Below are 12,013 nucleotides of genomic sequence, written 5' to 3' on the forward strand. Positions count from 1 at the left end.
GACCTCCCTGTCGCTTGCCATTTTAACACTCCACCCTGTTCTCTTGCCCACATGTCTGTCCTTGGCTTGCTGCATTGTTCCAGTGAAGCTCAACGCAAACTGGAGGAACAGCACCTCATCTTCCGACTAGGCACTTTACAGCCTTTCGGACTGAATATTTAGTTCAACAACTTTAGATCTTGAACTCCCTCCTCCAACCCCACCCCCTTTCCGTTTCTTCCCCCTCCCTTTTGTTTTTTCCAATAATTTATATAGATTTTTCTTTTCCCACCTATTTCCATTATTTTTAAATCTATACCTTTTATGCCCTTTTAATCTTATTTCACCCCACCCCCACTAGAGCTATCTGTACCTTGCGTGTCCTGCTATCCATTCTTAATTTGCACATGTGACATCTTTTGGTTATCTGCTCCTATCACTGCTTGCTTGTCCCTACAACCACGCCCCCCTCACTTCTTCCCCCACCCCACCCACCTTAAACCAGCTTATATTTCACCCCTCTCCTATTTTTACTTAGTTCTGTTGAAGGGTCATGAGGACTCGAAACGTCAACTTTGTTCTTCTCCGCCGATGCTGCCAGACCTGCTGAGGTTTTCCAGGTAATTCTGTTTTTGTTTTGGATTTCCAGCATCCGCAGTTTTTTGTTTTTATATCTGAGACGTGCTCACGTTTCTTCTTCCAAAAGGTACACAGAAAGAGCTCTGTGATCAGCAGCCTGAAGGAAGAAGACGGCTCAGTAAAGTCATCGCAGTCCAACATTTTGAGGATCAGCAAATCCTTTTATGCCGGATTGTATGACGTGAAGCCCACAGACAGCACGGCCTCCCTGTCCATCCTGTCCTCTATCACGGAGGTCTTAGAGGACAGTACACGGGAGAGTCTGGACAAACCGCTAACTCCTGACGAACTGACTAAGGCCCTTGAGTCCTTCGAGAAGAGTAAAACTCCCAGAAGCGACGGCTTGCCGGCTGAGTTGCATTCGGCTCTGTGGGACTGGATGTGCCCAGACCTGCTAGAAGTGTACGAGAGTATGCTTCTGGCCGGCAACATGTCAGAGTCCATGAGGAAAGGCAACATCACCCTCATCTATAAGCACAAGGGGGAAAGGGAGGAGATTAGAAATTGGCGACCCATTTCACTGTTGAATGTGGACTATAAGATTCTGTCCAAGGTCATCGCCAATCGGGTCAAGTCCACTCTGGAATTGGTGGTCCACCCTGACCAGACCTGCGCTGTGCCGGGCAGGAAGATCTCTGACAGCCTCGCGCTGCTCAGGGATACGATTGCCTATGTGCAGGACAGGGGTGTGGACACCTGCCTCATCAGCCTGGATCAGGAGAAGGCCTTTGACAGAATATCCCACCTACATGGTGGATGTGCTCTCCAAAATGGGGTTTGGGGAGGGAATTCGCAATTGGATCCAACTGCTCTACACTAACATCAGTAGCGCAGTCTCAATCAATGGGTGGGAATCAGATAGCTTTCCTATTAAATCTGGAGTCAGGCAGGGCTGCCCTCTCTCCCCTGTCCTTTTTGTGTGTTGCATAGAACCCTTTGCTGAGTCCATCAGGAAGGATCTGGGCATAAGAGGAGTGACGATCCCAGGCAGTGGAGGCACTCAGGTCAAAGCCTCCCTGTACATGGACGATGTCGCCGTCTTCTGCTCGGATCCGCTGTCGGTGCGCAGACTGATCCACATCTGCAACCAGTTCGAACTGGCCTCGGGAGCCAAGGTAAATCGTGGGAAGAGCAAGGCCATTATCTTTGGGAACTGGGCTGACCGATCCTTTGTCCCCTTCACCGTCAGGGCTGACGGCCTTAAGGTGCTCGGGATATGGTTCGGAGGGACCGGGGCATGTGTTAGAAACTGGAAGGAGCGAGTGTCTATGGTGAAAAGAAAACTGGGCATGTGGCTGCAATGCTCCCCCTCCATTGCAGGTAAGAACCTGGTCATCAGGTATGAGGCACTCTCGCTGTTGCTGTACGTGGCGCAGGTCTGGCCCATTCCAGACTCCTGCGCGATGGCGATCACCCCGAGCCATCTTTCACTTTATCTGGAGGTCGAAAATGGATCATGTCCGCAGGGACACGTCTGCAGGGACACGATGTACAAGCCTCTAGATAAAGGGGGAAAAAACGTGCCCAATATCGCCCTCATACTAATGGTCACCTTTGTGTGTGGCTGCATTAAGCGGTGTGTAGACCCTCGGTATGCAAACACCAAGTGTCACTACGTGCTGAGGTTCTACCTGTCCCCAGTGTTGCGAAGGATGGGTCTGGCCACGCTGCTGCAGAACGCTCCAAGTAGTTGGTCCGTGCCGTACCACCTGTCCCTCGTGGAAAAATTTATGCAGAGAAACACCTTTGACGACAAGTCCATCAGGCAGTGGTCGGCACGTAACGTCTTAGAGGCCCTACGGGAAAAGGAGAGGGTGGATCCTGTGGAATGGTTCCCCGAGCAGACTGTCAAAGTCATTTGGCAGAATGCCCCATCGCCAGAACTTTCCAACAAGCACCAAGACGTAGCTTGGCTGGTGGTGAGAAAGGCCCTCCCCGTCAGATCCTTCCAACACGCCAGGAGTCTCACCCCCTCGGCACGTTGCCCTCGAGGTGGCTGTGGTGGGGATGAGATCATTGTTCACCTCCTTGTGGATTGTGCCTTTGCAAAGAAGGTCTGGAGAGAGATGCAGTGGTTTCTGTCGAGGTTCATCCCGAGCAGTTCTGTGACACAGGACTCTGTGCTCTATGGGCTATTCCCAGGGACACACACCGAGACAAACATCAACTGCAGCTGGAGGATCATCAACTCGGTGAAAGACGCTCTTTGGTCTGCCTGAAACTCGTTGGTCTTCCAGCGCAAAGAGTTGTCCCCGACCGAGTGTTGCAGACTGGCACATTCCAAGGTCCAGGACTACGTGCTGAGGGACGCACTAAAGCTTGGGGCAGCCGCCGGAAAGACGCAATGGGGAAGGGTCGCTGTCTAAGACCTTTCTGCCACAGCGCACCGAGGGGCTGGGAACTGTTGAGAGCCCCTCGGGCTGTACAGCTCAAAATGAATGTCTGCATTGAATACTAATTGTATAATAATTGTATTGAAGCACCTCAGAGTGCAACATGATGTATGTTGATAACTCCAATACCATTGTCTGATTGTCTGCATTGACCATATTGAAATGATTGTAATATTCATTGATTGTATTGATGCACCTTGTGATCCATGTGTAAAAGTTGAATCTGATTGTACTTTTGTGATGTTGATTTTGGAATGTTTTGGAAAGTTCTTCCAGATATTTTATGAATAAAGTATATTTTTTTTAAAAAACTGTGTCCCTCTCCACAGATGCTGTCAGACCTGCTGAGTTTTTCCAGGTATTTTTATTTTGGATTTCCAGCATCCGCAGTTTTTTGCTTTAAGCTTAATGAGTCTCCCTATTACTCCCTTCGCTCCCGCCGCCACCCTTACGAACCGCGGAGGATTCGTCCAGTATCCCAGAGTGCAGCACGCGCGCTACAGGTGACGTGTCGGGTTTGTGACGTCGTGGGGGGGGTGTGGCTGGCTGAGGTGCGCGCGCAGCCGGGGCTGGCCGGCGGCCGGCGCCCAGCGGGATCGAGGAGGCGGCGGCGGCGGCGATGGCGATGATGATGGCGGCGGCAGCAGCGGCGTCAGGTGGCTTGTCTCTGTCCCCGGTGCTGGCGCTGTTGGCGGCCGCTCTAGGAGTCTCTTCAGGTTTCTACCTGCCGGGCTTGGCGCCTGTCAGCTTCTGCGAGTCGGAGAGCGGCGATTGCAAGGTAACCGGGGCCGAGACCTCTTCCATTAGGAGGCGGGGGCCGCCGCCGCCGGATGAGAGGGAAGGAAGCGGGCGGCAGGGCAGCCAAAACCCCCCGGGTGGCCGGCCGGCCACTCATAGGCAGCCTAGAGTCACCCTGCATCTCAAACACAGCCCCCTCCATTCAAAAAAACCCCTTCAGGCACTTTAAACACCAGGGAACTAGTCCTAATTGGAGAGCTCTGAGGGCTAGTACAGGCAGGATGGGCCGAATGACCTCCCCCCTGTGTGACTGCCTTCATACAGGACTTTTACCAGCAGCTCGATAGAAACTCGGGCAGCTGGAATGTCAACAGTTCCTCCAGACCCAGACTGTTCCAGTTCATTCCTGGCTGGTCTTCCATCTTCCACCCAGGGTGACCAACTGCCCTGCATTTGAAGGGATTGACCCTTATTCGGACTGTTTCTCCCCGTGCCCCTTCAGGGGACACCTTTTGCCCTGTTTCTCGGGCAGCCTGTGGGAGACTGAGCCTGGGAGTCACATCTGAGTGGTTTGACCGGGACTGAGTGTCGGCCAGTGAAGAGATGATAATGTCCTGACTCCACAAGCTAAATTGTAAGTTGTGGTTGATTTTTAAGTACTCCACCCTGCCCTGCCCCAGCATGCTCAATTGGTCACCAACACCCCCTTCCTCACGGCCGAAGTGTCTTTTATTTTTAATTTCAGAAGAGTTGGCCAGCCTGCTTCCACCCTCTTGAGAGTTTGGGGGTCATCCGAAACTCTGATGCCCTCGCTTGCAGCAAGTCCCCATTTGTCCATCATCCCCTGTACTTGCTGACCTACGTCAGCTTCTGGTCAGCAACATCCTGATTTTATCAGATCCATCCCTTCCCCCCCTCCAGTCTATGTAATCTCCTCAAGACCCAATACCTTCCAAAATACTTGCGCTCCTCCGATTCTGGCCTCTTGCACACCCCCCGATTTTAATCACTATTGGAAGCTGTGCCTTCAGCTGCCTGGTCTTTGAGCTGTGGAATTCACTCCCTAAAATGCCATCTCTTTTTTTCTCTTTTAACACGCCCCTTAAAACCTACTTCTTTGGCCAAGCTTTTGGTAATTTGCCCTAATATCATCTTATGTTGCTTTGTGTCATATTTTGTTTTGATAATTCCTCCATGTAGTGCCTTGGGATGGTTTCATTATGTTAAAGGTGCTATATAAATGCATGTATGTGTATGTATATTTTGTTCAATTTCAGAAGTTCATTCTGTGATCATTTTGGTCGCAACCAAACTGACTTGTCTAAGTTCCCTGTGCTGGGATCAGCTGTGGATCAGTGGGTCATGCGCTTGCCTTTTGAGTCAGACATTTAGTGGCATCAAAACAAAAACAGAAAATGCTGGAAAAACTCAGCTTGTATAACAGCATCTGTGGAGAGAGAAACAGTTAATGATTCCAGCCTGTATGACCCTTCTTCAGAACATCAAAATCCTGGCTGATGCTCCCCATTGTCACGACTGAAGGAGTTGTGCTGAAGTAGGGTGTTGTCTTTTGGATTAGATGTTAAACCGAAAGCCCTTTTCCCCTCTCAGGTGGGTGTAACAGATCCCGTGGCACTAATTCAAAGAAGAACAATGGAGTTCTCCCTGGTGTCCTGAGCAATATTCCTCCCTCAACCAACATCATTTAAAGAAAAAGCATTACCTGGTCATTTATCTTGTTAGTGTTTGTGGGAGCTTGTTGTGCACAAATTATCTGCTGAAATTCTGACATTACAACAGCGATTGCACTTTGACAGTATTCAATGGGCTTTGAGACGCTCAGAAATTGTGAAAGGTGCTCTGTTTTTATTTTTCTTTGGATGTGGATTAAGCTTGATTCAGTCATGCCAGCAGGTGGAGGAAGGAGGAAGTAAAGGATGTAAAAAGTGCATCCATAAGTTGGGACCTGCCCTGAAGCACCTGTTCCCCAACATTAACTGTGGGCGGTAAATAGGTGTAGTCAAGTGTTGCCCAAGAGTATTTCAACAGACAATTGCGTATGGACCTGAAAATTAAATACCATAAATACTTGTGTAGAAGTCAGACCCATGACTTTTAGCCTAAAAAAATGGGATTTTACATTAACCTTGTGTAAAAGTCAACTCTAATTTTTCAGTGATCAAATGGCTTTGTGATTATTAATTATTTACAGGTAATTACTACAGTTTATTAATATGAAAGTACACACAGGAAGCTTTAGATTTTCTCTCTGCCAATTCAGCAGCAATCGCCAAGCCAGTCAACAAGCCTAATATGTGCCACACGATCTATCATGGTGCCTTGGAGAAAGAATAACAAATAGCTAAATTTAAAATGAGAGTTGTAGCATTCGCCCAGAAGACTAATAATTGTGTGGGAGCAAGAGAGTTTAATGTTTCCAAGAAAATAGAGACTTGAGAAAGATACCCAATAAACTAAAAATGATGCTGAAGAATAACTGCGCCAGCACTAAATCGTGGCGATCTAGACCACCATCACTGTGTGAATCAGTATTCACTGAACTTATGAAGTCAGCAACTCATGCAGTTCAGTTTAAATGACACCATGTATGCCCAAATAGATGGTGTTGCCATGGGACCCCCTCTAGACCCAGCTCTCACAAACATCTTTGTTGGGTCCCACGAGAAATGTCTTCGATTGAATAACACCTAACCTCCTACCCCTCGCATATTTCCGATATGTGGATGATACATTTGCTATACTTAAATCCGCGGCTGCATGTAACAATTTTCTTACATGTCTTAATGGGCTCCACCCTGTGCTTAAATTCACCTATGAAATGGAGCAGCCAAATAAACTCCCCTTCCTTAATGTACTATTTGAGAAATCTGCCTGGGGATTCTCGGCCAAGATCTTCCGCAAGTCAATCTACACAGGTCAATATACACGTTAGGATTCTTGCAGTTCCACAGGCTATAAGATTGGTCTTATCAGTAACCTTGCAAGAAAGGGCTTGAGCCATTTGCTCACCATGCAAGCTTGATGCTGAAATCGGGCACATCAAAGGCATCCTTCAGTATAATGGCTACCCTGATCAGATCATTTTGCGCTGTATAATCACGCAAACTCACGAACGGGCCTAAGGCTGTCACTTTCAGCCCTGAAAAGTGCCCAGTCTACCTCAAATTACCCTGGAAGGGCAAGGTATCTCAAAAATTTGAGCAACAGGTAAAGCTAGCTGTTTCACGCTGCTACTATGAAGTAGCAATACTAGTGATATTCACCACTAACAGGATGCTGCTGTCAAGCCAAAGAGACGTTCTGCCTATCACACAAATGAGTAACGTGGTATATAAATTTCAGTGCCAGTGTGATGCTAGGTATGTAGGCCATACATCCCAAAGACTGGCAGATCATATCAAACAGTATGTCCCAGCCGCTGTGCGCAGTGGGCAAGGCACAGAGCATACCCAACTAGCTCGTGCTTGCAAAACTCAAAATGACAGTGTCCAACATTAGATGAGATTCTGCGATTGGACAACATTTACTAAATAATCCTCAGTGTGCTAAGAGTTACGCTGACAGCCAATTTAAAATTGTCAGTCGGGCTCGAAGTGTGGCGCATTTGCGTGTACCGGAAGCTACACATATCAATATACAGAGCCCTGTTTGCAGACAGACAGAACATGTACACGCATTGCACCTGTTTCAGCTAAACAAAATAAGTGACAACCATTCACTGACTCATTCCTCAGGGTGATGCCTTGACCAATCAGGATCAAGCTGCCTGGTTTAAATGGCAAACATTGCTTGGCAGTTAACTGTCAGTTAGCATCACTGGTGCATTCTCCATGGCAACACCTCTACCAGAGTCCACTTGCCAACCAACCTGTGCTCTCTTCACGTATAGTATAAATTGTTATATTGGCATTCTTGTGAAGTGCCCTGATGAGTGCAAGACAAAAAGCTTTGACATGTCTCTTTTTTCAGCGACACTCAAGTTCTGTACTACCAAACAGCTATAATTTGTTATAAAATAAATAATGGTTAGAATTAATATGAAATCTTTAGTGTTGTTGATTTTTACTTTATTCCATTGCAACAATCTCTTTTGGGCCCAAATCACACAGGTATGTCAATCCCTCAAAAATATTACCCGTGTAAAAATCATGACTCCTGGCCTAAAAATTGATCTCAAATTTGACTTTTACACAAATCTGTATGGTCTATGGACCTGAAAGTCATGAATTTTACACGGGTAATATTTTTGAAGGATTGACATGCCTCTGGGGAAAAGGTAGGGTGTGGGAGTGGATCTAATTGGATAACCCTTTGAATGAGCTGGCAGTGTAACAATGGGCTGAGTGGCCTTTTGTTATTAGGTGCTTGATTAAAACATGGGTTGTGCACTCTTGGTTCCAGGGTTATTTGAAGACGATATAAAAGTTAAATAAAAAGACAACTGGGGGAAAGGGCTGGGGGTAGATAGATGTTTTTCCACCCATGGAGTGGAACTAATACAAGTATAAAGAAAAGCTTGCGGTTCACAACTTTATAAATACTGGCCCGTGTGCATACGGGTGCTCATAATTTCCTGGTTGTGGTTTAAAGTTAACAAAATAATTGAATAACTATTTAATTACTGTCAACTAGATATCACTAAGATTCAAAGTTAATAAAACTGTATCCATATTACAGAGGTAAACCATTCTACAGCTTTTTTCCCTACCATCACTTCTGACACTATTGCTTGTAAGAGCAGTGACATTTTATCTTTCAGACTTTTCTCTTGTCTTTTCACTGTATTCTCTTTTGTTCCATTTGAAGTAATTCTGTCACTGGTACTATTAATGTGTTTTCTATTGAGATAGTTTTGGTTGGTTTGATTCCTAAACTGTCAGGGTGAGTGGAGATATGTTAGAAATATGCCAGAACTCCTGGAGAACATGGGGTTTGAAACTGTGTTTCCTGCAAAGAAAAAACATGCATTTCTGTAGCGCCTTTCACAACTATAGGATGTCCCAAAGTGCTTCACCGTTGATGAAGTACTTTTTGAAGTGTAGTTACTGCTGTAACGTAAGAAACGTGGCAGCCAGTTTGTATACAGCAAGATCCCACAAACCACAATGTGATAATGACCAGTTAATCTGTCCTTGTGCTGTTGATTGAAGGACAAATATTGGCCAGGGCTCCCCTATCCTCCTTCGAAATAATGCTGTCGGATGTTTTTACATCCTGGAGAGGGCAGATGTGTCTCGATTTAATGTCTCATTTGAAAGTTGACCCCTCTAACGCTGCAGTCCTCCCTCAGTACTGCACTGGAGTGTCCATCTGGATTTTAATGCTCAATACTGGAGTGGGAATAAAGAATGGTGGCAGAATGTTAGTTTTCACTTTAGAGAAATTGTTGTCAGAATAAAACACAACACTCTGAAAATACTAAGGTAATGTTGAAGAGGAACATGGGCCAGTGTGTTCAGTTGTTTTTTTTATACCTGTAAGTCTGGAGTCTGTGATGAAATTACAATCCAATTGACTGTATTGATTGGAGGGATGTTGGTCAGGACACACAAACTCTCAGCTCTGCAACTAGACCACTAGTAAGTCGCTAATTATTTGTCCACGAGGAAATTCAGCCGTTAATCCTTGTATTTGTACATACCATACCAAGGACCCAAAAGCAATAAACCTGTTCAAGAACAAGAAAAACAATAAAAGTAACGATGTCGTAAAATGTCCCAAGTCATTTCACAGGAGCATTGTAGAACAAAATTGGGCACCGAGCCACATAAGACACTGCGATAGGCGAGGTATGCTTTAAAGAGGAAGAAGAAATAAAGAGAGATAAAAAAGATGATAGAAAGAGGGAGGCTCAGGGAGGAAATTCTAGAGCTTTGGACCTTGGCAGCTGAAGACACGGTCGCCAATGGTGGAGCAATTGTCCACGTGGACAAGAATACAAGTCTTGTGTATAGTACACAGTTCCTGTAAGGGTCACTCTTACTTTAACAGCCTTGCCATCACTCCTATTATAAAACAATATGTCCTCACTGAACAACAAATTAAGTGATCTGATGCAAGGGGGCAATTTTAACTGATCCTACTTGTTGGGATATTGTTGCAATGCTGGTTTCACACCCACTCCAATTGTACAATTTATTGAAATCAATGGAGAGTAGTATTAGATGGGATGTAAAACCAGCATTCATCCCTATCCTATGGATCTCCGCCTGGCAAGTTCAGTTAAAATTCCCCCTCTGAGAGATTCTGCACGTAGTGCTCTCCATTTATCCCATGATAATCTCACATTTTTGCTGTGCTGCTTTGATGATGAGCTGAAACAACAGAATGTTGAAACTGAGGAGCATTCTCCTGGCTTCAACTGGATATATTTTCTCCAGAAAAGCTGAAGGTTTACCAGCCACATTTGTGCAGTCTGAATATGGCTTATTTGCTGGCATGCATCAAGTTTTTTTTTAATGCTTTTTCCAAAAGAACTTGGAATAAATTGGACATTTAAAAAAACTAGTTATTTTTGCGATTTGGGCATAGTTAGCAAGGCCAGCATTTATTGTACATTCCTAAATGCCCCTGAGAAGGTGGTGGTGAGCCCCTTTCAGGAACTGGTACAGTCTGAATGGTCCAGGTACTCCCACAGTGGCATTCAGGAGGGGGATGCAGGAACAATCTGGGGTCAGTGGCAAGGGCTTTCCAGGGTATGGAATCACTGGTAGGAGTAGTATAGGGGGACAAAAGATTCTGGGAGCATTTGGAAACCTGTTGTGGCATTTGTATGCTCTAATATGGACACCAGAGGACAAGAAAACAGGACAGAGCCTGGCAGTGTGGGTGTTTGCAAAGGATCTGAAGCCACAAGCAATTTTGGCTCCATTGTCTTGGGGCCTCTTTCAGTAGAAGGCTGCTGAATGGTGAACCCAGATGCTTCCTGCCAATGATTCCTGACCTGGGACTCCTTTCGACAGTGTCCCCAGATTCTTGGACTGCCTCCTCCCCAATGATCTAAGATCCCAGCACTATTTCCAGTGGGCCATTTCAGGAGTGCACCTAAATCCCAGGATTGGGCTCAGACCCTATGAACCTTCAAAGTACTGCGGGACCCTCAGACTCTCCCAGCACTGCCACGCCCTAGGCCTCGCTCCCAGGTACAAAGACTTCCCCCAGTCCCAATAAATGTGCCACTGGTAGTAATGGGCAGAATATCCTTCTACTTAAAAAAAAAACCCTGACTCATTGTGAGGAACAAGTGCTGCAAGTATTTAAATAGCTTTCCTGGAAAATGGGCTAATGGTATCCATTTAGTTGCCTTTCGTTAAAAGGACTTTGTTCTACCTGTTTGGTGTTTAGCTCCTTACACCAGTATTACTCTGGAGTATGCTGGAAGGGTCAAAAATTGGGGCTTCCGCACCCTGCCTCCAAACAAGGTCGTACCATGGTGAGGGGATTACCAATGCTGCCAGTTCCTGTGTCCTAGGCTCTGAGAGACCCCATGGTATGTCTGATGAAACTGGACATACTGGCAAGAATGGCTAGTTGTAAGAAAGTGTAGAGCTTAGGAATTTGAGAGAAGTGGGGAATTATTTGTTGCTTACTAAAATTGCCACTGGCATACCAACGCACGCACCATGAAGCAGTAGATTTAGAATCAAATCCTTGATTTTTCCTGCAGGGTCGGTTGTTTTGTTAGGCGGTTCATAGAGTCGAGATTGTGCTGTCTCTAGAAGAGAGGAAAATGTAAGTTAGACATTGTTAGCTGGCGTACGAAAGCTACACTCAATCAGTAGAGGCTGAGGAATAGGTTTCTTGCTGGTCCCATTGACCAGCTAACAAGGAGGATGATGATACAAAGAGGATCCAATAATGAAGAGAAGTGATAATTGTGGCTGTTCTGATAGCTCTGACAGATGCCTAAAACAACGGGTAACAATCATCCAGACCAGGTGGCTCCAGGTTCCATTTACCTGGTTCAGTTCAGCAGTCTCCCACTTTCAGCCTGGGAAGCATGGGGCTGCTAACATTAGTCTCTCATGGCATTAGTGTCATGAGCCAAGGCAGCAAACACAACGGAGCTTGAATGTGACCGTAGCACTGAGACTACTCTCATTATGAGCACAGCCACTATAGTGTTTTCTTCAGCGGCAAAGGTGAGAAACAAGTTTAACTGCAAAAAGAAATTTCATTTTAAGTATAATGTGGAAAATTATTTTTACAAGTGCTTGATTTTAAAAAAAATGCCTTTTCAGGAA

General features: G+C 45.9%; 1 protein-coding gene across 1 annotated transcript in view; it reads left to right on the top strand.

Annotated features, from left to right (window-relative positions):
- The first annotated feature begins 3,544 nt into the window (after positions 1-3,544).
- The window catches only part of tm9sf2 (transmembrane 9 superfamily member 2), a 47,687-nt gene continuing 39,218 nt past the window's right edge, over positions 3,545-12,013 (top strand). Inside the window, exon 1 of the mRNA XM_078546036.1 lies at positions 3,545-3,789. Coding sequence (XP_078402162.1) covers positions 3,631-3,789 — 159 coding nt within the window. The 5' untranslated portion in view covers positions 3,545-3,630. The remainder of the gene's footprint in view (positions 3,790-12,013) is intronic.

This window comes from Cetorhinus maximus, chromosome 7 (assembly GCF_964194155.1).
Source record: "Cetorhinus maximus chromosome 7, sCetMax3.hap1.1, whole genome shotgun sequence".
Taxonomy (NCBI): domain Eukaryota; kingdom Metazoa; phylum Chordata; class Chondrichthyes; order Lamniformes; family Cetorhinidae; genus Cetorhinus; species Cetorhinus maximus.